Source organism: Malaya genurostris, chromosome 2 (assembly GCF_030247185.1).
Source record: "Malaya genurostris strain Urasoe2022 chromosome 2, Malgen_1.1, whole genome shotgun sequence".
In the NCBI taxonomy this organism is placed as follows: Eukaryota; Metazoa; Arthropoda; class Insecta; order Diptera; family Culicidae; genus Malaya; species Malaya genurostris.
The window spans coordinates 173,331,532-173,359,013 of NC_080571.1; the positions used below are offsets into that span (position 1 = coordinate 173,331,532).

A 27,482-nucleotide genomic window follows, 5' to 3' on the forward strand; every position below is an offset into this window, starting at 1 on the left:
CTCTTGCTGCTTCGCAGAATTAGATAGTCATAGATAAAGGTCCATACTTTCCAGAGTTTCGTTCCAATAGGCTTGAAAATTTCACAGAATATTCTTGAAATGTTTTGCTATGAGACAATATAAAGAAAATAATAATCGATTTTGCAAAAGTGTTAGACCCTACCCGCCCCTTAAAACAAGTACTCCAGAAGTGTCGTGAATACAACGTACCCACGCATCACCTATTCATTGACTTCAAAGCGGCATACGACTCAATCAATCGAGAACAGCTATGGCAGATCATGCACTGATACAGTTTTCCGGATAAACTGACGCGATTGGTCAAAGCAACGATGGATAGTGTGATGTGCTACGCCCGAGTATCTGGGACGCTCTCGAGTCTCTTCGAATCTCGGAGAGGGCTACGGCAAGGTGATGGACTCTCTTGTATCTTGTTCAATATTGAACTGGAAGGTGTGATTCGAAGAACGAGGATCGACACGAGTGGCACGATCTGACGATATTGATATGGTAACACGTAACCTTGAGAAGATGACGGAAACATACATCGAACTGAAAACTGAAGCTAGGCGTATCGGACTGGCCATAAATGCGTCAAAAACAAAATTCTTGAGGAGAAGAGGCTCTAGAGAAGAAACACTACGCCTCCCACCACGAATATTGATATCGAATTGCAATAGTTGCTAGAAGAACCACCTATCGTACGGACATCTCAAATCGGAAGTCTACGGAAGTCGGACGAGTGAAAATGGTTCATGAATCTAATCTGATTGGAACAAGAAGGAGAGTAACGCAAGTTGATCGATCAAGTGGAGGGTGATCTCAGGAGCATCCGTGCCTTGAGTGGCTGGCGAGGAACAGCCATGGACCGAGTTATGTGGAGACGTAAGCTTGATACAGCAAAGGACACCCCAGTACTATAGCTGTTAGGTAAGGTAAGATATTTATACTTAACGATCTATGTGGAAGTTTAGTGCATCTATAGTAATTACATCAGATTTTCCGTAATTAGATGTATAATTTATAAAAACTTTCAAAATTTTCACTCAGCTCCTTCTTTCTACATTTAGTAGTTCAGGTTTTTGAAACTCGTTGAATGTGATCTTTCGTCAATATATTTGTTGCTTTCCGTTGTAATACGATTCATGCGTTCTGAACCCTTAGACAGTCTCAAAAATTTGTGTGGAAGTGTCTCGATCGCTGCATTACAACTGATGCAATTCTCACCCTCTGCGCGGTTTTTCATTTACCCAAACATACAGTTTGCGTCACTGTATTGAAGTAAGCTCCTTGTTCGCAACATTTTTCCATTCTCGTTGCCATTGAATCGTTGGGTTATTGTGCCAGATGAACTTCGTTTGCAGTTATACTACACTGAATTTGAACTGGTAATTGAGGAAAGTTTTGTCAAATACAGCAGCAGGTTTCCAAATTTTTTTTTCGATTTCCCCTCGAATTGACGAAAATAGATTTCTTGGGGCCATGTTGAAGGTTCCAAGGCGATAGCTTGTAATGCAGGATCGAGGTCAACTTTAAATGATACAAAGGTCATGTTGCTAACATCGGTACCTTTGGCGACTAGTTGAACTTATTATGTTAGTTTGACCTAACAGCTTTACTAGAGCACTAGTTGATAGTTTACACTTTTAAATTCTTTGTGTATTAAAATTGTTCATAAGTGTCCTCGTTTTATTTGTAGTGTAACCTTGCAAAGTTCACATAAATGACCAAAGAAAAGTAAGCAACATATTCGTGTGAATCTTATGTTCGAAACCATAGGTAATACTTCCATCTGTTGACAAACCATTGCCATAGATTCAAATTAGTTATTTCTGTAGCGAAATTGGAAAAATAGGGTAACAGAGGTATTTTGGCCCACTTTAGGATTGATTTTATTCTGGCCCACTTTGTAAAAATATCCACCAAATGTTGTAATATCTTTGAAAAACCCTTCCGCAATAGGTTATTTAATGTGATTAGCTTCAAATGGATGCAACATGGATTACTTAACATTGATTAAATCCATAAAGTTTGTTAGGTGGGCCAAAATATATGAAGTGGCCAAAATACCTCTGTTACCCTATATGTTAATAAAAAATTGTTGGTAACATTTGAACGTATATTATAAGATGGGATAATACAGCAGTATTTTTTCCAAAGCATATCGTTAGCCGATAAATTTGAGCATCAGAATTTTCTGATTAGTTTGAGTCTTTCTAAAATCTCTTGCCATCAGCAAATCAAGTCCATTTTGTTATATCTTCGAAATATGGAATATTGAAAAACATGGCTGCAAAAATAGTTATAAGGATAGTGCCCCTTTAAATATTGACAAACACGTGAATATGAAGTAGAACGCAAACTTAGAAAAGGAAGTATGAATACCTCCAAAACTTTGGAACATTGGAAAAACTATCAAATAGGCTTACGATACTCAAATCAATATATATATATATATATATATATATATATATATATATATATATATATATATATATATATATATATATATATATATATATATATATATATATATATATATATATATATATATATATATATATATATATATATATATATATATATATATATATATATATATATATATATATAAGTTAAATTATTTCGGCGACGGATCTGATTTAAAAAAAAACTACTCTGTACTGTTCAACGGTTCGACTTAAAGTGATTTATTACAATTTTGAAAAGGTTTACAGAGGCCTCACTTGTCTCTAAATTCTCTGGAAAAGATATTTTATAAACATTGTAAACTGCTGAGCTGGTATCCGATGCTGTAAGCTGGCGTTACTACTGGTGTACTTTATTGTATTTGTTATGTCTATTGCCGGACAAAGTTGAGATAAGTAAATGGTGAGCGCGTTTCGTTAACTTCTCCTTCCTCAAGTTCGGCACGTCCCGGGCCGATACTGTTTGGTCTTTCCGAATTTGGTTTTGGTGGTTGTTCGTCTTTGTTGAATAGCTTACTCTGTCTAATGATCTTTATCAAACAGATGAGTGATATTAACCCTAAAATTATACTAAATATGGACAGGCCCGTATGTATTAGGTATTTTGTCGAATGTATAGTTTGTAGATACTCCAACTTTTGTCTGTTGAGTATTTGAAATTTGTGAAGTTTCTCTATTGTAACGCTGGTTTCCAAAAACTTTTCTTCTATCTTGATTCCTTCGAATGGTATAACGATTGCGGGTTGTTTTGTATGCAACTCGAAGCTGCTATAGGTTTTGTCGTTTACAGAGACGGAGCAATTTGTGAAGTGTACGAGAAAAGTTCCAGAGATATTGCGATTCGTCAGGTTGCAATCGGTTATCAATTCAACTATGGTAACATTTTTGATCACAATATGGTTATCTGTCAATGGTTTTATTTCGGTGTCGGTTGCTGATTCGACGAATGAACATTTTCCGGACAGTCCTCTCAGTATATTAGAGTAACAGTCATCTTTTGACACGTCTTGTAGATTTTTGGAGTTGCAGAGTAGCTCGCTTTCAATTCTTTGGCATGGGGTGGTGAGAAAATAGGAGGTTTCCTTACTGATTATTGCTGTGTGGGTTGGTAATTTTAAAATTTTTCCAGCGATGGGTAACGGTTCCAAGAGTATGATGGTAAAGCTGCCAGGTATGAATTGGGGTACCAAGATAATAAAGTATATTTTCGATGATTGGTGAACGGCTTGCAGGTCTAGATACTCGTAGGCTTGATCCGTAGTTAATAAGGTAATGTTTTGTTCTTCTAATCTATTGCTGATGAATCTAATTTCTTCTGCTTCTAGAAATCTCTTAGATATAACATTTGCTTTTGCTAATTGAATTGTTTCAAAAATTGAGTTAAGATGATTTATAATTACGTCTAGCTGATATGAAATTTTGAAGATGTTTCCTAGAGCTGTAATGTTATGGTTAATATTTCGATTATTGATTAGGTCTTGTCTCATTGCAATTATTTGTTTTGTAATTTTTGTTTGTTGTTCATTAATGTTCTCTACTAGCCTATTTATCCTGGTTTCAATCTGTTTGTTAATGTGTACCTGTTTATTATTTTCCCTGACTAGGTAATTATTAGCATTTCTGAGCTCCTCCAGGTCACGGTTTATGTGCATCAGATCATTATCATCTAGATTTCCTGTTATCATCTTAATACCTGAGCCTAAAGCATTTATTAATCCTCGTTTACTTCTATTGCTTTTATTTGGATATAATGTTTTGTGAATTTTTTCTGCAGTTTCGAGTTTATCTTTCAATACATCTGTAAGGTCTTTGAGATTTGGGAAAATCCTGAGTCCCTCAACGATTTGTCTGAATTTATCAATAAGCGGTATGTATTTATCGAGATCGATTTCGTGATACACTTTGTGGTGACCTGTTTTTATTATGCATGTTCCTATTTGTAAGGCAAGTAGTCCAGGATTTCGGGAAAGGTTTAGAATTTGGATGGTTTGGGTTTGAATGAGCGGAAAGAAGAGGAATAATAGTATCATCATCATCATGTTCACTATCTGCAAAAGAAAATAGTATTAGTGTTTTCTGATTCTTTTTAATTTTGATTTATATAGTTTCCTATTCAAGGCATCAGTAAACGTCTTTGTGTTATCCTGTTGCACTCGAATTGCGGAATACCGTGCTTTTCTTTTGTTACGAATTCCTTGCAACCTGATAAAAACTTCATCATTCGGTTCTAGTGCTGGTTCATGTTCGCGTTTGTTATTTCGTTGTTCAAGGTGTTTTTTCTGAATGCGTTTTAATTGTAGCCCGACTTCGTCATATAGTTGGTCTCTTTTTCCAACCATATCTTCGATGCCGAGTGGTCTTTCTTCATTATCTTTCAAGCCAAAAAAGATTTCCCGTGGCTTAAGATTCGTCACTGAATGAATTGTCTCGTTGTACAGGGTGCATGCAATTCGAAACACTTCTTTACTTGTTAATCTCTCGTATTTATCCTTTATGCATCTATAGATTTCTGCCAGTGTGGAATGGAATCTTTCGACTATTCCATTGGTTTCACTGTGATTTGACGGCGTGAAATAGATGTCAATATTGAGATTATCAAGTAAACCTCTAACCTCGATAGACCGTATGGATGGCTCATTATCCGAAACTATCAATTTTGGCCTTCCATACCGGCTAAACAAGTCAAGAAGAGCTTTTCTCAAGTCAGGTATCCTCTGGATTTTATTGGGATTAAGGTCGCAAATCTAGAAAATTTGTCAACAGCTGATAGAAACATATCTGGTTGTGAAATGAAAATATCAACGTGAACAATCTCTAAAGGTTTTTTGGGAATTGGGGATTCAGCTAATGTTATCTTGAATGGGTTTCGATCGTACTTCATTTTGTTACAAATGGGGCAAAGTTTTATGTATTGTCGATTTTTTTTCTTCATTCGGGGAAAATAGTATTTTCTGGCTATTGCTTTTTGGTTTTCCCATATGCCTCGGTGGGCTTCTTCGTGTACAGTTTCGATAATCTGGTCCTGTTCTTCTTCGGTTTTTAAGTCTTGTAAAATGTTTTGGGTGATTCTAACCTTAAAAGTTTTGCATCTATTGAAGTAATTTTTGTAAACAAGTTGGATGGTAGGGAAAACACGTTCAGGACAGTAAATGCAATTAATTTTCCTAGGGTTCATGTATTCTTTGAATATTTTGATGATAAAAGGAACACCAAATGCTACCTTTTTCAGTGTTCTTCGGTATACTCGGGGGAAAATTTGCTCTAACTGTTCTTCATCTCGATCTGAGAATTGAAGAACAATTTGATTAGAATAGTAATTTAAAGGGTGTAACGTCATGGGAACAAATTCACTGTCGTCGGTGTCAGCCGAATGTACAGTTGCATTGTCTGTGTTAGTATCGTCTTCTAACTCGTTAGCATTAATTTCTAACCGAGAGAGAGCATCCGCTATAGTATTCTGTTTACCCGGTCTGTATCTTATCTCGTAATCAAATTCTTCTAAAGCCAATCTCCAACGAATTAGTTTGCTGTTAGGATTTTTAAGGTTCAACCCATAGGTCAATGGTTGGTGATCTGTGTAGAGAATAAATTTTCTGCCAAGAAGATAAGGCCTAAAATATTTACAGGCCCACACGATAGCCAATAGTTCTTTTTCTATAGTGGCGAGGTTTTCTTCCGATTTAGTTAGCGTCCGTGAAGCGAAGGCTATGGGTTTGTCATAACCGATAGCTCCTTGGGATAGCACGGCACCTATTGCTTGATTTGAAGCGTCCGTAGTTAGAATAAATTCTTTACTGAAATCTGGGTATTGAAGAACTGTGCTACTAGTTAAAATATTTTTGCATTTTTCGAAGGCTTCCGTGAATTCCTCAGTATGTTGAATTGTCTCACCTTTTCTTGAACATTTCGTTAATGGCTTTGCTATTCGGGAAAAATCTCGAATAAATTTTCTATAGTAACCTACCACTCCGAGAAATCCTCGTAGCTCTTTTTCATTTTTGGGTAATGGCCAATTTTTTATCACACTTATTTTGTTCGGTTCGGGTTTTACACCATCTGCTGTCACGAGATGCCCTAGAAAAGAAACTTCTTTATGAAGGAACTCGCTCTTATCAAGTTGAATCTTCATATTGTATTCTTTCAGACATTCAAAAATCTTCTTTAAGTTTTCCATGTGTTCTTGTAGACTCGTGGAAAATACGATAATGTCATCCATATAAACGAGACATATCTTTCCAATGTATTTTCGAAGAATGTTGTCCATTACTCGTTGAAAAGTAGATGGAGCATTACGAAGGCCAAATGGCATTCGAAGAAACTCGTAGTGCCCATGATCGACACTAAAAGCTGTCTTCGGGATATCTTCCTCATGAACCTCGATCTGGTGAAATCCAGATGCCAGGTCTAAAGTAGTGAAATATTGCGATCTACCCAATTTATCCAAAATATCGGTAATATTAGGAATTGGGTACCTATCTTCAATTGTCTTCTCATTTAACTTGCGATAGTCAATGACGAGGCGCCATTTTTGCCTACCGGAAGCATCTGATTTTTTCGCAACCACCCATACTGGTGAGGACCATGGACTATTGGAAGGTTGTATAATTCCTTGGTCTAGCATTTTTGAAATTTGTTTTTGGATTTCTGCTTTATGGCAGTAAGGATAACGGTACGATTTTGCGTGTACTGGTATATCATCTTTCGTTGAAATGCGGTGTTTAATCGCGTTTGTAAATGATAAATTTTGGTCTTCTAAGTGGAAAATATCTTCAAATTCTTTAACAAGTTTTAGAAGTTTACAAGCTTCTTCTTGGTTCAAATGATCTAATCTTAATTGTGAGGTAAAGTTAAACTTTTTCTTGCATGTTGTGAATTGAGGAGTGTCAAATTCGAAATTATTAATTTCCGCAAAGAGTGGACGATTCGGGTTTATTTTGACATCTGCGTTCGTGAGATTCGTTAAAATTACTGTGGCTTTATTATTATTAGCTTTGTAAATACCTGGTGCTGCGGCTACGTCGGGTGTGAGAGGCAGAAGGGTTTCAATATAAAAATCACCATTCGGTGCATTGGTAGGTAGTTCAGCAATCACGTCTTCGTTACAATTTAGTTTCAATGTGTAGGTTGTAGGATTTTTCTCATCATTGAAATTGAATAATTAGGGAATTTAATAGAGTTATTTGAACAGTCAATTGTGGCTTCTAGGGATTGAAGAGTTTCATATCCAATCAATCCATCGAAAAAATCATGAAACTTATGTAAGTAAAATTTTCCAGGTTGCTGATTAATGAATGGAGAAAAAAATATAAATTTATCTATTTCGTGTTTTCCGCTCACGTTTCGTACATACATTGGAGTAGTTCTAAGTATTGATTTGTTTTTCACATTTGCAGGGTTAATATAATTTTTGTTTGAGCCAGTGTCTATCAATAATTTTAGGTTGCCTAACTCGGTATCCATTTGAATGTATGGGATAAAATTCCTATCTTCTATTTTTCTGGCGGTGGTTCGAAATCCGCCGGAAAATTTAAATTGTCTTCAGTACTAGCATCTACATGTTCAATTGCTAACTGTTGACCTTCTAGTTTTGGATGAGAATTTTGATCGTATGCATTTTGGCTTGTGGTATTTATTTCTGGAATACAAAATGTGTTTGAATAGTCGAATTGTTCATAAGGGTAATGGTAAGGGGTTATATCTGGATAGTAACTAAAATGTTCATAGAATGGATCAAAATACGGTGTTTGTTCAATGTTATGTAATTCTTCTACGTGGAATCTAGGTTGACCTGTTCGGAAAAACTGCTGTTGTGGATGTGGTCTAAAGTGTTGAGCTGGATGGGGTTCGAAGGGTTGTGTATATTGAGATTTCAATCCTGGGTGAATTTGTGGTCTTTGTGGGGTTTGTTGAGGATTTCTGTTTATATAATTCACTTATTTTGACCTAATAGACTGATCAATGTCCATAGGTGTGGGTTTTGGAAATTTCGTAAACAAAGGCTTGGGTTCGAAAACGTTCCTAGGCGGTATTGTCACAAATTTTGGCATGCCCGAATTATAATACGGTTTCTGAGGGAATCCGTTAGCTTGTATTGGCGTTTTATAGGCTGGAAGAAATGGATTTTTCGGTGGCCTGGGGGGTGCATTGTTAATGATCGGTGTAAATTTTTTCTGGAAGTTTTGTTCTTCTATACAGGCATCGAAGGCTTCTTTCAAAGTGTATGGTTTTCTCGCACGTACATTCCCACCTATGGGCTCTTTTAATCCGCCCAGAAAAACTTGTAGTGCGTTTTGTTGATAGGTTTGAATTCTATCAGCTTTTACTCTTGTGTCGTTAATGGTTATATTAGCATTATTGATTAATAGCGACATAACGTGCTGCACACGTCCATAGAATTCTTCGACGTTGGTAGTTTGTGCCAAAGCAAATAATTCACGTGTTAGAGTAACAGCATCTCTTTTGTCACTATAGTAAGTAATTAATGTTTCTTTCATGGCTTCCCATTCGAGGCCAGTGCCATAAACCTCGTATCGGCTTCACCGATTATTTTATTCCGAATGGCTTGGGTCCACACCTCTAAAAAGGGTGTGTTTCCCATAGCTCTCAAAAAGGGAATTAAATTGTCCACAGCTTTTATGAATGAGTGCAATTTGACGGGGTTTCCGTCGAAAATTGGGAGGTCTCTGATCGCTTGTGGTGTTTGAAGTGAACGAATAATTCGATCAGCTTCGTTCATAATCCGCTCGGTAGCAGCGGCTGCCGTTTCTTCTTCGTTTGGAATAGGATTCATTGTAAATTTTATTTGGGTTTGTTAAACTAGTCACTTGGTTACTTGGTTATCTCACTTAAAAATATTTTTTTTTCGTTTTCACTTGTACTTCTTTTTTCACTTTCACACACTCTGTAAAATAATATAAATTTGCACTTACCTAAAGGTTTTGCGATAATCCGTCGCAGCGTATTTTAGCGATTTCCTCTCGCTGGGTTTATTGTTGGCCGCTTTCCGGTGGTAGTGCTGCTACTCCTCGATAAGCCGTCGAAGATTCGAACACCACACTTTTCACTCGCGACACTAAGATTCTACCGACTGCGCCAGTTAAATTATTTCGGCGACGGATCTGATTTTTTAAAAAAACTACTCTGTACTGTTCAACGGTTCGACTTAAAGTGATTTATTACAATTTTGAAAAGGTTTACAGAGGCCTCACTTGTCTCTAAATTCTCTGGAAAAGATATTTTATAAACATTGTAAACTGCTGAGCTGGTATCCGATGCTGTAAGCTGGCGTTACTACTGGTGTACTTTATTGTATTTGTTATGTCTATTGCCGGACAAAGTTGAGATAAGTAAATGGTGAGCGCGTTTCTTTAACTTATATATATATATATATATATATATATATATATATATATATATATATATATATATATATATATATATATATATATATATATATATATATATATATATATATATATATATATATATATATCAATACCACTCTCAAAATATAGACATATCTCTTATAATGTTGTTGCTACTGTATTGTCCCAGCGTATGATATAGCATACATTGGATAATTTCGTTTGGAAAAGAATTTCAATAGTGTTTTGGCATTTCCCAACATCTTCAATACAAAATATGATGGTAATCATGATATCTGCTCATTTCGTTCAAATCTGGGAACCCCTAAGTTACAACCCTCGTTTATTTTAAGATTAGCTCGTACCATAGCAATCTCATCATTGGTGACGTTTGGACGTATACGAGACAACTATAGCCAAAATGTTGCTGTTCACAAACTGGAACACAAACAACGTTCTCTCCCATTTGCTTCGATCTAGATTTGCATTCGGAAGCTTTTAATGTGGAACACATTTTTGTTTTCTATATAGGGGTGCAAATTAGAAACTCAAGAAAAATACACGTAGAAATGTGGTCAGGTTTTGAACAATTACAGCTCAGTCCATTTTGTATCAATTAATAATATTATGTCACCATTTGATTGGAAATATTTCTACGTATTGATTTGAATGTTCATAGTCATGTATTTTTAATTATATATCATTGAAATGTTGTTTAATAACTAGCAGTGTCCTATTTTGTCTGCAAAAAATTTCCGGCATACCGGATTTCCCTGCCATAGTCGACGGTTTTGAAGGAGTAAGCGATATATCAAAGGGAAAGCATCGCTCTGATTGGTCAATCGAAGCATCAGCGAAGCTGTTGGAAGCACGCGAATCTATAAATAGAAGAGAAATTATAGCTAACGTTTCAGTCCCACGCGTAGCATGCTAGAGGTAGGTTGTGGCTAGACAGCAAGACAAAAAGTGCCATAAAACGATTTGAAGCTTTAATTGGTATGCTCTGATCTTGTATCATGAAAGATCGGATGAATTTCCATATTATGTCGTTTCGCCTGAGAAATTGACTACTACCCCAGGGTAAATTTTGAGTGCATAAGATAAATTTCTAATTTATATAAGATGAACTCGATTGATAATGAGAAAAAGTTTATCGCTTCAACCGAAATCGCAGAATGGTAGAGAAACGCTATAAAAATAACTGCTTGCCTACAAAACTTTAACACAAGCTTGGCTAAGAGAAGCCTAAATATCGATATCTGTATCGCAAGCATGTAAAAACATATAATTGCATACATTTGGGCTATTGGTGTAATTTCGTCGGCTACAAAACAAATACAAATCACGACAAATAGAGTCTATATTCTGGGTTCGCATGTTCGGTGTTGGTTCCTTATAAAGATCAATCTAAGAAGACTCTCGTGCAATTGCGGATTCAAAAGTGTGACGATTGATTGAACTGTTTGATTGAAAATGTCGATCATTAGAAATTTTGGTTGCCTTGTTACACATCAATGGCTCGAACAATGGGGCATGGGGCTGATCCTTGTAGTTTTTTTTTTCCAAATCAGGCCCAGAATGTCTTTTGGTTTAACAGTGCTTATTGAATGGTGCGGGAGTCAACGGAGCAGATTTCGACAATGATGTTTTCATTTTTTCGTCTGCCAATTTCGTAATTTATTTATTTATTGTAAAATCAACAGACACGATGTGGTCCTAATGATTAATTCTAATATTATGTAAGAACTTAGTCCTTTTTTTATGCCGTGAAAGATTGAAGTTGAACTCAGATGACACTCGATTGAATGATCATTGTAAGCCGATAATCACACCGTTTATCCCGTAGTTAGTGCGGTGTAAAGGAAGTCGAAGAAAAGCGTTGTTGCTCGAGGACGAACATTGATGATGACTCCACGGAGCAATGTGGGGCAGTGGATCCTATCATTCAAAACATCTGCTTTCATTAAAGCACGCGATTGCTCCCGCCTTACTTGCAGTGTGTCTAGACCGATTAGCAATCCGCGACTTTCATAACTCGGTAGTTGATGAGGATTAGTCCAAGGTAAACGACGAAGAGCGAATCGAACGAATCTACGTTGAATCGACTCGATTCTATTAACGCCATCGAGGTAGTGAGGGTTCCAAACAGCTGAACAATATTCCAGAGTAGAGCGAACGAGTGAACAGTATAGGGATTTCAAGCAGTAAACATCCGTAAAATGCTTAGCCATTCTCATCACGAATCCAAGGCAGCGAGAAGCTTCAGACACAATGTAGTTGGTGTGTTGCTTAAATGTTAACTGCTCGTCAAGAAAAACGCCGAGGTCCTTGATGCACGTCGATCTACCAATCATGAATCTCTCAATAAAGTATTCGAATTTCAAAGGCACTTTTTTTCTCGTAAACGTAATGATCGAGCATTTTTCTGGATTAACGGTCATGTGATTCAATTTGCACCAATCCGAAAAGATTGCCATTTGTCGCTGAAGAAACGTCGCATCCTCTGAGGTGCGAATAACACGGTAGATATTGAGGTCATCTGCAAAAGATATGCTCGGTCCTTCCAGAGAAAGTAAAGTAAAGCAAGAAGATCAAAAGGCCGAGATGGCTCCCCTGCGGAGTTCCAGATGTTGCAACAAATTCTTCCGAAGCACAATCGTCAATTTTAACCACAAGATAACGATTGCTGAGATATGATTGTATCCATTGAAGGACGTTTGTACCAAAACCAAGTCGATCCAGTTTTGCTATTGTGATGTCATGGTTAATTTTATCGAAGGCGAGGAAAAGATCGGTATAGATTACGTCCGTCTGAAAACCATTTAACATGGCGTTGGTCACGTAAGATGTAAAGGATAATAGATTGGTGGTTGTGGAACGCTTAGGCATAAACCCATGTTGGGAATCATCGATATACTGCTTGCAATGATTGAAAATTGGAGTCAGTATTACTTTTTCGAACAGCTTGGGGATAGCGCTTATACAAGTTATACCACGGTAGTTGTTTATATCTCTTTTGTCTCCATTCTTGTAGACCGGAAACATGAATGAAGCTTTCCATAAATTGGGGAATACTCCCGTAGCTAGTGACATATTAAATAAACGGCAAAGGGGGGCAATTAATCCGGTTCAACATTTTTTTAAGATGACTGCTGGTATGGCGTCTGGGCCTGCAGAGGTGGAAGCCTTCATACCAACGATTGCCGTTTGTATCGATTCCTCGTCTATATTGATCGAGTGCAAAGCATAATTGGATACAGGAACATTATTCGCGGCGCGTGCTATTTCCTACGGAAATAGAAAATCGCAAGAGAAAACACTTGCGAACCTTTCCGAGAACAGTTGGCAAATTTCTGGAGTAGACGAACCAATACGATCTCCGAATTGCATTTGTGATGGCAAACCCAATTCTTTCCTTTGCTCATTAACTAGCTTCCAGAAAGCTCTCGGGTTAGATTTCATTGTACGTTGTATATTATTCAATGGCAACGCTTCGCGGTTTATTTTGTATATCTGATTTATTTTCACATAACGATTTCGCAGAACATATCCACCATGTTTGGAGTATTGTTTCAAAGCAGCTCTTTTGGTAGTTTTCAAATGTATTAATTCAACAGTTTGCCACGGCGGATGCCGAGAACTTCGTCTGGACCGTTTTGGTACGAAATAATCAATCGCATACATCAAAACATTAAAAAATGTCTGTCAAGAATTTCATCCCAGTTCGATAGGAAATCAGTCATGCTAGTATAGTCGGCTCTTTTAAAATTATAGCTGATGATGGCAGGTGCGTCACGGTTGCTGGACAAACGTTTAGTCTCGAGAATAATATGCAGCGGAGGATGATGTCGAACAGATTTGACAAGAGGAAATGTTGCAGCACTGATCCTGGGTGCGAAGTCAGATTTGCTGGAAAAGCAGAGGTCGAGCATTCGACCGTTCTCATTGACGACATTATTTAACTGTCGTAACAAATTAAGGTTGTACCCGTCGAGCAGAGTGGTAATCCCAATATGGAATGTTGATAAAGCAAACGAAAATCCATCGGAAGTGGCACACCAATGTAAGCCGGGAAAGTTGAAATCACCGACAATCATGATTTCGTCAATGGGCAGCGCTTGAGCAGACGAAATTTCGTTCAACGACTCAATGTGTGCATTAATAAGCTGTAAGTCACGACAACGGTCCGGAGACAGATAAATCGCACAAACGAAAAGTGTGAAATCGAAAAGTTTTGTGCGCACCCATACCTGCTCGACACAAAATCCTGGTGTGTTTTCAACCAGCTGAGCCTTCAGACGACAATGTACCGCAATAATTACTCCACCTCCTATGCTCTGGGGACTGTTACGAATGTTACGATCAGTATGGAAGACTTCGTAATTAGATCCGTACCCTAGAACGGATAACGTATTTTCGTTAAGCCACGTTTCAGAGAGAGCGATGATGTCGTAACAATCGTCCGCACATGCTGGCCGATATACGTCAATACACGTGCTTATACCGCCTACATTTTGGTAGTAGATGTGCAAATTTGATGTATGATTGCCATAATGGAGCTAAGATGCGAATTCTCGAACTAATAGGTGCAATTATCACACATCCAAAATAAATTGAAATAGCCCAATAGAGCACGGGAAACTCCAGAGCATGCCATATGAAACATGCGTCCACAGTAGCCTCTGCATACAACGGCATCGATGCCTGCAATAATCAGACTGCACTTTGCACAATTTTTATCCGAACTCATTGTTAGTGCAAGAAAACGCCTTCAACTGTACTTTAAATCACAGCAAGCAGAAGTGCGACATCGTTGAACTTTTTCTGATATTTAAACTTTTCAGTACATTTTTATGAAATGCAAAGCAGCTGATAAATAACTGCTCACATGTTTACCAGATGGTAACAAGCCTTGTGGATCATTGTGTTCTACAAATAGACATTGAGCTAGCCTTAGATTTGTGTGACAGAAGCGGTTTAAGAAATATAATGTGCTTACCTTCTCACGGGCATCGATAAGATTTGAATATTCAATGATGGTCAGTTTGCTTTCACATCTCATCCAAGTCAGTCGATAAAACAAAACCGCTTACGTTGGGGACAGAAGAAACCAAGTACAGTATTGTGTAGTGAACAATAGACCTCGAAAATGAGTGAACCAAACGAACAAAAGCTACTGCCGACATGAAAGAATACAATTATTGTTGACTTCAAGCAGTGCAAAATTCAACCTTCGATACGAGAATTTGAAGGTTTGCTTAAGGAGCAAATGCATCTTGACATTAAACGTGTGCATTTACTCCAATGCAATAAAACCAATAATATTGTTTATATCCAGTTTTATAAAGAGTTGGATGCAATTCAGTTCACTAAAGACAATAATAATGTGCATTATGTGGATCATGAAAATATCAAGTACAACATTCCAGTATATGGAAGATAGTGCTATAGAAGTGCGTGTGCATGATCTTCCCTCAAGCGTCATCGATCCTTATATTCGCAAAACTATGTCCCAATACGGAGAGATTCTTTCCATCGAAAAAGAAAAGTGGAAGAATTTTTTCCCCGGTATTCTAAATGGCGTACGTTTGTTACGCATGCGCTTGAGGAGGCCAATACCTTCTTATGTGACATTCGGTCAGAATACAAGAATCCTGTGCAAATCACTTGTTGCCTATGACAATCAGATGGCCACATGTCAATATTGCCAAAAAGCTTTTCACTACGGTAAGCCATGTGGAAAACTGGACAAGGAGACAACCACACCAAAGGAACACGGTGCTTCCTTCACACCAACCTCAAGCAACCCCAGTACAACTGTGACAGTCACCAACAATATAGAAGCATCCCATTCAACGAAACCATCCAACGTATCCCCCATAGAACAAAGTACACCTGCTGCAGTTAACAAGTTACCATCCAACCAACCAGCAACTGCAAACAATGTACAACAAGACGCATCTACAGCAACTAGCAACAAAATCAACAACAATACCATCGATGCGGCAATGGATGACGAGACTAACCGCGAACAAACTGCCCCTAGAAAAAGGGTAACAACGAGATCCAATACAAAAAAAATTCTAAAAACTCAGCTCAATCGGCCACGTCAAGCTTGTACACAAATAGGCCTGAATAAAATAAGTTTTAAATGAAAAAAAATCAATGATGGTGATTCTAGTTGAACGAGTTTCGTCTGTTGAAGACGTGGACCTCATTCTCGATCTTAGGCTCCGCTTTATCGAACTTTAACTACGTGTATTGTCTCAAGATAGTTCATATCACCTTGGTACAAAATATTCTGGAATACTGAGTTATGGATCTTCGTTTTCGACTCACTGAATGATAACATCGATAGCTTCATGCTACCGGAAAAAATTGATTTTGACGTTCCAGGATAATTTTTTAAGACAACAAACTTTCTCAGATACTTACGAGTATTTAATTTCAATATAAATAGTACTAAATAATAATAATAGACATATAAATTAAAAATTTCATGAACATATAGTCATAGTTTGTGCAATATGCTACCCTTAATCGAAGACGGCAACAAAATATTTATTTACTTGTTTCATTGCAGGTCGCAACTCTTTTGGTCAGCTGGGCCAGGATGAATTAAAGACATACGAGACTCCGACGTTAGTTGATGGCTTGGAAGATCTGAATATAATTCAAGCTGCGTGTGGAAAAAATCATACTCTATTTTTAACTGACACTGGAACCGTTTTTGCATGCGGTGATAACAAAAGCGGGCAATGCGGTGTTGGGAATTCGCAACTATCCATCTTGAAACCAACTCGTCTAAATTATTCTGGACCACCTATAATAAAAATTGGTTGCGGTGGCGATTTTTCAACTATACTTGATCTAAAAGGAAATTTGTATTCCTTTGGGTTACCAGAGTATGGTCAACTTGGACACAATACTGATGGAAAATATTTTATCACTTCTACAAAAATGTCGTTTCATTATATAACATCACCCAAGAAAATTGTTCTGTACGTAGAAAAGACTAAAGATGGCCATGCCACTCCGGTTGATGATGTGAAAATAGTAGACTTTTCATGTGGTACTAATCACACGGTACGTTGTGGAAATACATACATACAATACATGATTTAACCAAACCATTTTATTCAGGTAGCAATTGATTCGAAACATAGAGCATTCAGTTGGGGTTTCGGAGGAATTGGTCGACTTGGTCATGCGGAACAAAAAGATGAAATGATTCCAAGGTAAGCATTTACTAATGCCATTATGGAAAAATGAAGCATTTCACACCGCAATTGTATATTCATTATTTACACACAATGCATGCCTTACCTACGACTTGGAGTATGAGGAAGTTCCGGAATACAATAAAATTGGCTTTGCAGATTATGTCAAACTGGGATTTTTTTAACTTCAATAAAATCAAAAAATTAACGCCAACGCCCAAGTACCATGCGCGCGGGTGCTTTTAGGAAATTTTCGATGGAAGATTTGAAAAAATTGCCCAACTAAAAACTTACAGACCTTTGAAATACTTTTATCTATCTGCAGGGTGAAAATGGCTGGAAAGTACGGAAGATTTTCCGAGTTAATATTGCTTTGTTGGTTGCATCGCTCCAGGCTGCAAGTATATTGAAGTCAAAATGTTGTCTCGCATTATATTTATATTGATGTATGATCACGCAAGTAATAATCCATTGGAACACCCCTCAGCAACAAAGTGTGAGCGAGAGTCAGAAAAACTATATTCCTTGGTAAAAAGAGAAAGAAAAACCGTTTTACGAGCGTTATTCAGAGTAGACGTATTTTTTTGTTAATCACCGCAAACCATTTCCCAAAGCAATTTATGAGCTATTGATAGAACATTTGGTACTTCGAACCGAATCTATTCCGTAAAATAGTTTCCGAAATGGTTTGGAAGTGATAAATCCAAGAAAAAGTGAATTGACAACGATTTTGCACCGAATGCAAAAAATCCGTCATATTGTTTTTCGACGCGTCGTGGTCGCGAGCGATCCTGTTGAATCGTGTTCGTAACACGTTATCTTGAGCATTCTTAAACATTATTCGATAGTTTTAAGGGAAAAGTGCATGTTATTTACATGAATGAGCTGCGAAAAACCGGAAGCGACGAAACGCCACGTGTTCCAAGGGACCTGACCCCGAAGAATTTCAACGATTTTGTTCTTGATACGACACCTGAACCACCATGAACACCATGGCACAGCATTTGGAAAAGCTCGTGGATCGAAGAGATTTGGTGATGCAAAAGTTCTACAGAATACGAGAAGGTTTAAAAGCGCAGAGCTTGAACGTTCACTGGCTCAATTTGCAGTTCGAGACAATACGTAAATGTAACGAAGAATCCGAGAAAGTGTATACTGAAATTTGTGGACTGACGTCTAGAGAACAACGAGAAGAGCATATGCGAGAGTACTTACGCTGTGAAGAGATGTATAGTGCCTTATATGTTGACATTCAGACGAAAATGTCGCAACGAAAGGAAGAGGCCAACCAAGTCAAACTCGATGCAAACGCTATCCCTTTCCAACCGCAGCAACCAAACGCAGTGAATGCATCTGGACCACACCTGCAAGTACCGACTCCGACAATTGATGGGAATCTATTCGTCATCTAACACTCGATGTGGATAGACGAATAACCAACTACGACTAATTTCGATTTTGTTTGATCTTTTATTCGCAGCTTTCTACCTACCCAAGCTATGGGTAAAACGCGCCATAGATCCGAGAAGGATCCAAAGGGTGCTAAGCGTCTGAAGCCAAGTGATGTACAGGTAAACGACCGTTTGCTGAGTAACAACCAATACGCTGATCTGCCAGTTGATGTCGAAGAGGAACTGCAGAGGAACTACAGCCAACAATCCGTTTATGTACTAAAGGCTACAAAATAACTGTTCCGGCTTTGAACCACTACAAAGGAGTTTAACTGTACCTGAAGCAGACAAAAGCGGAATACTTCACACACGATATTGCCGCCAACAAACTTATGAAGGTTGTACTTCGAGGACTACCCGACATGATGGAAGCCGAACCAAAGCAGGCACTGTCCGAGGCTGGACTACAGCCTTTGATGGTGTTTGAAATTGTGGCAGGTTCTTTAAAAAAAATGAGTCTGATTCCCGTCTTGGTTACAGAATGAATGTTCATTTATTTTCCGCATTTTGGTTTTTATAAAATGTATAAATTTTCTCTGTGTACGTGTAGGTTTGACGAGAAGTCTTGAGACTTGACAATTACATATATCGAAAAGGTTTTGGTAACGATTATGTGGAGAAGGCTAATGTTTAATGAACATCGCTCGACCCGTTGCGATGGCAAGAACAATTGAAGTTATTTATTTTCCTTCGCGCGAGGCGGAAAATCTACGCCAGTGGCGCGCATGGTTTAAAGTGTTTATATTCATTGCGTTACTTTGCTTGTGCGCTGTAAGCAGTTCAAGTGTTTAAGATAGGAGGACCGTTTTGATACCGAGCATAATATATCAGGTCATATCGGTCCAACTCATAAAATATTTAAAGTATATGATTTGTAAAGTGCCGATGCATCAAACCATAAGACTGTATGTGCTACGATGTATGGCTGGTTTCCGTACAAAGTATTCTCAAGAAGACGTTTACAATGTAACTACATTGTGTCGAAATGAAATGAAATGAAATGTAATATTGAAATTGTTCTGAGGGTTTAACGTGGAAAACGTGGTGGTTTTGTAATTCCGCCACAAAATGAAGCGACATAACATGGACAAAAAGTATCGAGATCAACTCTACTTAGTTCATCTGGAAAGGGCTCCATCACCATGAGTCAACTGAAAACCATAAAACATTATGTCATATAATCATCGAATGGCAAAAGTATAAACCGGTACATCGGGATGTCACACAGTGCACGAACTGTTTGAACTACGGCCATGGAGCGAGTAATTGCCACATGAAAAGTCGATGCGGGAAATGTGCCGATTCACACAATACCATCGATTGCCTACTAGAAGACATCGCAGTAAAATGTGTGAACTGTGATGGCGACCATCCATCCACTAGCAAATCGTGTCCCAAACGTGCTGAGTTCACAAAAATTCGACAACAGGCGTCCCGTAAACAATCAACCCACAAGAATATTCCACAGAAGGATGAAATTAATTTCCCACGGCTCTCACCGAAGAGGGATATTCCAAATTTGCCGCCACTTGCTCGCAGCAATCCAAAAGATTCAGCCGCTGGATCACAAAAAAAATCTTCCTCAAACATCCCTCCTGGATGGGGCAATAAACAACCACAAGCAAAGGATGACTCTGGTGACTTATTCTGACATTTTTGAAACAATGACAACAAAACTACGAAACTGCAGAACGCGGTTAGATCAAATCAACGCCTTAGGTAAATTCATCATCGAATATGCAATATAATGAGTTGGTTGTAGTAAATTGGAATGCTTGCTCACTCAGGAGCAAAACTGCTGAGTTATCCGACATTCTTCAAGAGAAGAATGCCAATATTGCTATTTTAACTGAAACTCATCTTAAACCTGAAATTTCTATTTTTATTTCCAATTACAGGATTCGCAGGCTCGACAGGACAACTACCAGAGGAGGGGGAGTTGCCATTGCCATTAAACGATCCATTCTGCATTCTTCTGTCAGCCTTTAAATTGCAACTTATAGAAGCCATCGGAATTGAGATTACAACGACGATGGGACCCATCATTATCATTGCAGCGTACTGCCCCAAACAAACCAATCTTCGAGATGGTACGTGTGCATCATTGAAGCGAGATCTGGCTATGCTCACTCGACGACAAATTCATCATTGCTGGGGACCTGAACGCACGGCATGAGCTGTGGGAAAACAAAAGACAGAATCGAAATGGATTCGTACTTGCTGAAGATTACGAAGCGACTTTCCAGATCAGGAGTTCATTCCATTTTGGATATATTTATCAGCAACATCGCCATAGACAGCTCTCCGGTTGTCTTCAACGAGCTATCTTCCGACCACTTTCCAGTAATATTGACGTTGGGATCTTCACCAGACACAGTGCCTATTCAACCTCGGAGGAACTATTATCGCACCGATTGGGTCCAATTTCAACAAATCGCCGACCAATATTAATATCGATTTGCCACTAGATTCCCCGATGGAAATCGATGCGGCCCTATCTTCCTTCCAGCATTCAATCACAGTCGCTCGTGATAGGACGGTTCCAGTACAACATATGCCGAGTTACTCTCTTCAAATTGACATTGTCACCAAGAAACTCATCCGACTTCGAAATATCTACCGGAGGCAGTATCAACGAACTGGCATCCTACATAAGAAGACTTCTTATAACAACTTAACTAGGATAATCCAGGAAACGATGTCTGAGCTTCGCAACAGGAACTTCCAGCAAAAGCTTCGAGAAATTTTCCCGCATTCAAAGCCCTTCTGGTCCTTAACGAAGGTGCTTAAGAAAAAACCGAAGCCTATTCCTCCTCTGATGTCACCCCAGGACGCAGCTGACCTAATACCTTTAATCACACCAGTAGAAAAGGCAAATGCACTATTCCAGCAGTTTGTGTGTTCTCACAATTTAGGACTCAACATTGTTAGTCCACATGAAAGAGCCGTTGCTGATAGCGTAGCTGAGGTTGACCAATCATACAGCTTGGTTCCTGAGGAAAGTAGAGTCACTGCGAATGAGCTGATGGCTATTGTGAAAAATCCAAAAATATGAAGGCACCCCGGTTTCGACAACACATTCAACATTGAGCTGAAACATTTGAGTATTCGCTCATTTGTCTTCTTAGCTAAAATTTTTTACAGGTGCTGGGAGCTTAGTTACTTCCCTTCAAAGTGGAAGTTAGCTAAAGTTGTCCCAGTTTTGAAACCGGGGAAAGATCCTTCCTTTTCCAAGAGCTATCAGCCCATCGGTTTACTCTCTGCCTTATCCAAGCTGTTTGAAAAGTCAATACAAAGGCGAATTCTTGCTTTCGCAGATAAACAGGATATATTACTGGAAGAACAGTTTGGGTTCCGGAAAGGAAGATCCACCATCCACCAACTCACAAGGGTTAACAACGTCATCCAGCAAAACAAATCAGTGTCCAAAACGACTGCCATGGCAATATTGGATATTGAAAAGGCATTCGATAATGTGTGGCACGATGGCCTGGTGTTCAAACTGCATCGGTATAATTTTCCCTTGTATCTTATTAATATTATCAAAAATTATCTTGCAGATAGAGCATTCCAGGTTTCTCTGAATAATGCACTTTCAGAAAGATTTACTATTTCTGCTGGTGTACCCCAGGGAAGTATCCTAGGTCCCATTCTATACAATATTTTTACATCAGACATCCCACCTCTTCCGGGTGGTGGTGTTCTGTCACAATTTGCTGATGATACTGCCATTCTTTACAAAGGTCGTGTCATTAATGCTCTGAAGAATAAACTACAGACGGGTCTTGACGCTCTAACTGAATATTTTGTCGTGAATACGACTTACTTTACTATGGGGCGCCTTTTCAAAATTTACCCTCTGAGAGAGTGATAAGTTTTTGATCGTGAATATCTTCTGTTGTATCTAATGAATCAACATAATTCTTGCAACATGCCATCGGAAATATGATCACAATTTTATGATAAAATTTTCAGTTGTGTGACATAATCTTAAATAGTTCAAAATTAAACTTTTCTTAAATGTTTGGTACAAACGAGTGTCAAAGAGGATAATTCATATGGCGCGTTTGCCTTTCTCGTATTTTGGAAGCTCATAGCTCAGTGATCTGTAGAAGGATTTATATAATCTAACTACCAATAGAATCGAAAATTTTCAACTTGAACGTGTATTGCAACAACATTGAAGTTTTTCAATAGTATACTATTGAAAAACCTGTTTGATTTAACCCATGACAGCACCAGCCAATCAGAACGCGAGATGTCTGCATCTATACAAGAGCATCCATATAAAAGTTGAGTGCTTCATTTTTCCTACCATTTGCTGAGCATCTGTTCCCGAAACAAGACACACGAGAGCAACATCGTGGACCTGTCGTCTCACTGTTTCCCGTTCTGCGTACAGGAAAGGAATTCTGAAAGGCAGCCGAAAATTCCAGCAAATTCAAATAGCACTTTTAAGTGCTAAAAATAATCATAAAGAATTAGTTGAATTTTATCGCTTTCCTACCATTTTCCGAGCAACTGTTGCCGGAACAAGGCACACACGAGAAGTTAAATTAATTTGCACCGTCACCAACACATTCAATTACGAACGGCAATGCGAAAGAGGAAGTGATGATGTTGAATACATCTTTATACTAGTACACAAATATGCCGTGCGAAAGAGTTGCCACGTACAGATCAATATGTATTTTTTTTTGTCGTGAATTCTTTAGTATGGGGCGCTTTTTGATCATGATATCTAACACATTCAATTACGACAGGACAGTAACGCTGTCTCGCAATACGAAACAGAAAATTTTGATTTAGAAACATCTTTATACTAGTATACTTTATACAAATTATTAGAACAAATGTTTTCACTTGATTTGCGCATTATACTTTCTAGGCGTATCAGAACTGGCTAAATTTAAAGCAATCCTAAATATTTCTTTATCACAGTTATGTGATCGTCCTGAAAAGGACGGGGTTTTCAACTCCTCGTCGTTACGGATGGACAGCTGCAGATGGCGAGGGATGATTTTCGTTTTCTTGTTGTCGCGGGCAGCATTACCAGCCAATTCCAACACTTCGGCAGCCAAGTACTCCATCACTGTCGCCAGATAGACCGGTGCACCGGCACCGACACGCTCTGCGTAGTTTCCCTTCCGGAGCAGACGATGGAGATTTTGCCAACTGGGAACTGCAGACCAGCACGGTTCGAGCGGGACTTTGCCTTGCCCTTAATTGTTCCTCCTGTGTGCGTGTTTCCGCGTGAAAATTCCACAAGAAGCTGTTAACCGTTAGACAGCCAGTTCAATATTACTGACTGCCGTTCTACTAACTCTCTCTTTTATATCGTCTCACTGTTTCCCGTTCTGTGAAGGGGAGGTCCGTACACCGCTACCAGTATAAATTGAAATGTGATGTGAGAAATAGCGTCATTTGAGTTAAAGCAGCTACTCTGTACGTACGAGACACCGTCAGAACGATGGCACCGTAAACAGGTAGAAAAGCAGATTTGTACCGTCACTAACACATTCAATTACGAACGGCAATGCGAAAGCGAATGTTGAACACATTTTTATACTAGTATGGGACCGTGTAAAAATATGCCATGCGAAACAGGGTTGCCATATAAACAGGTTAATCTCTTTTATTATTATTATTATTATTATGATTATTATTATTATTTTTATTATTTTTATTATTATTATTATTATTATTATTATTACTATCATTATTATTATTAGAATAACTCTTGCATACCGAAGATCGTCGATACATTTCAGACCAGCCCATTGCAATTGTCTCGTACTGAAATTTCGAGAAGAATCAGATATCTTCGAACTTTGTAGCATCAATAAAAATAAACTACAAATTTGTCGTACCTAGCCTGCTATATTAGCAAATTATAAAAGAATTGTTTCAAGTTTGGAATATATAGCTGTAGAATAGTAGCTGTTTAATGTAACTAATCTGTATTTTAATGTAGGTGCATCGCTTCAAACTCTATTAGTGAAATCAATCAATCAACTAACTGATATTCGGAAAAGTGATGGGAGCGTATCAGTTTTTTCGTATTCACGACATCCAGTTATGTCTCTGACATTACCCACCCACCTTTTACAAGCTGGAAAATTGTGATCAATGCAGCAAAAACTCAGGTCATCTTGTTTCCACATTCAAGATCTCCAAAACTTGTTCCATCAGACGAATGCCGAATACGATTCGGTGATGAGGTCATTCAATGGTCCGATGAAGTTATCTATCTAGGACTCACCTTTGACAGACATCTAATATTCAGGTCACATGTTGATAAAATCGTTCAAAAATGCAGCATACTCATTAGGTCTCTGTATCCGCTGATTTGTAGAACATCTAAACTGTGCCTGAAGAACCAGATGGCTGTCTATAAACAAATCATCTACCCCGCAATTGAATACGCAGTCCCTGTATGGCGGGGTTGTGCACGAACACACAAACTTAGGCTTCAGCGCATTCAAAGTAAGATCTTAAAGATGATTCTAAATCTACCCCCTTGGACAAGGACTAGTGAAGTACATGAGATGGCCTGCCTGGATATACTAGAACAAAAATTCGAACAATACCGCACGAAATTTGAAGAGAGGTGCTCAATCTCTGTAATACAAATAATTCAAAATTTGTACGTATTAGGTTAGGGATAGTTATAAGTAGGTAGATATTTTATAAATAATTAAAATAAATATTATGATTCAACATTAGTATGTAAAACAAGAGTAACTAAAACACCTATTATTAATAACGAATCGTATGAACAACAAAGATGAAAGGCCAAAGGGTCAAAACATTTGTGCTGTAAAATGTTGATGTAATACACAAAAATAAGATTAATTTATGCAAGAAAAAATTGATAGGAATCTCGATAATTGGTATTCCTTCAAATGCATATTTCGCACGATCATGAGCAGATATCCAAACGAGTCACCAGCTATCAAATTATATCATTTAAAAGTCTCGTTGATCGGGAAAGCTGCAGGTAAAATTGATCAAGATGTTATAAATAATAATAATTATTTATCTTGGAGGATGCTTGAAGACACATATGAAGACGAACGGCTTATAATCGATACGCATATTGATGCTCTTCTCAACTTGCCAAGAATGACGACGGAATCCAGCGAGGATTTACGTAAGCTAATTGATGCTACCACGAAGCATGTCGATGCGCTCATGAGCCGAGAACTTGCTGTTGAGGGACTAGCAGAATTGATACTTATCAATTTGATATCCAAACGACTGGATAAAGATACCCGAAAACTATGGAAATCGCAACTACCCAAAGAAGAACTACCGTCATACACAGACTTGATAGATTTCCTTCGTGAAAGGAGCCGCATTTTGCAAAAGTTAAAGGGTTATTCTGAGCATCGTGCACCAGTGGGAATATCAAAACGAGGAAAAGCAGAGCAGAGTTTACCAGCAAAGAATTTCAGCCAGACGACAGAGGAGTCCTGTTACTGTTGCAATGGCAACCATTTAATTTATAAATGCAACGATTTCAGGAAGCTCGAGGTTTCTGATCGCTACTCGCAAGTGAAGAAATCCGGTCTCTGCTTCAACTGCCTACGTCGAGGTCACCGTACTGCGGACTGTAAGTCGGAACAGTCTTGTAAGACATGCGGAAGAAAACATCACAGCCTACTTCATACGAAGAAAATTGAACCATCGCAGAAGGAAGACCCAAAGCCATCGACGTCGACCTCCGATGATAACAACGCAACTAGCGTACAACAGTCAAGATCAGTGAACTGTTCCCAGTCTTCATTGACAAGGATGCAAATAGTACTATCAACCGCTGAAGTGCTAGTGTGTGGTTCGGGAAACTCAACGTGGCCGTGCCGTGCGCTTTTGGATTCAGCGTCTGACTCGAACGTCATGACAGAAAAATTTGCGAAAAAACTGAATATTCAATTAGAAGATGTGAACATTCCAATCAGTGGACTTAATAATAATGAAACGCACGTGAAGTTCAAAGTGCAAACGAAAATAAGATCGCGTGTCAGGTCGTTCGACGCCATTTTAGATTTCTTGGTGGTTCCAAAGATCATCACCAATCTACCGACCGTCGAAATGGACATCCGTACGTGGCCGATTCCTAAGGGAATTGCGCTAGCCGATCCGTCATTCAACATTCCAAACGAAATTAAAATGATAATTGGAGCCGAACTGTTATTTGACCTACTCAAAGAAGGTCGAGTGCGACTCGGAAAATCAATACCTACACTGATTGATACGCAGCTTGGGTGGATCGTAAGTGGAGCAGCACCGGTTGGTAAAAAGAAACTAGAACATACTTGTCAAGTGAATGTAAGCAACGATGGTCTCAATCAAACGCTGACACGTTTTTGGGAACTGGAAACCTGCCAGGAAGCATCACCTTTGACAGCTGCAGAACATGCCGTTGAAACACATTTTGATAGAACGTTCACTCGAAACAAGCATGGCCGCTACACCGTTAGATTGCCATTCAACGATAGGAAAAGTTAACTAGGCGACTTTTTTGCAATGGAAAAGCATCGATTTGACAAGCTAATGCGGACATTTATCAATGAGTCGAAGAAAATCCGGTATACGGAATTCTTGGAAGAATATTTAGCCCTTGGTCATATGGTGGAAGTCAACGACACTCCAACTGATTGTTACTTTCTCCATCACCATGCTGTGTATAAAGAAACAAGTAGCACTACTAAAATCCGAGTAGTGTTTGACGCTTCGGCGAGAACCACGACAGGGTTCTCGCTGAATGATGCACTCGAGATAGGTCCGACTGTACAAAGTGATTTAGTCTCAATCATCTTGCGTTTCTGCAGCCATCAAGTGGTTTTAACAGCTGACATCCCTAAGATGTACCGACAAGTACAAGTCCACGAAAATGATCGTAAATATCAACGCATCCTATGGTTAAATTCCGAAAATAAATTAGGAATCTTTGAACTGACAACTGTAACATACGGT

The 27,482-nt window shown here is 38.4% G+C and overlaps 1 protein-coding gene across 2 annotated transcripts in view; it reads left to right on the top strand.

The window, feature by feature from the left end:
- Positions 1 to 27,482, top strand: part of LOC131432394 (protein RCC2 homolog) — a 342,786-nt gene that overhangs the window by 231,344 nt on the left and 83,960 nt on the right. For both annotated transcript variants that reach the window (XM_058598634.1, XM_058598633.1), the window contains exons 4-5: positions 16,416 to 16,918; positions 16,976 to 17,070. In XM_058598634.1, coding sequence (XP_058454617.1) covers positions 16,416 to 16,918; positions 16,976 to 17,070 — 598 coding nt within the window. The remainder of the gene's footprint in view (positions 1 to 16,415; positions 16,919 to 16,975; positions 17,071 to 27,482) is intronic.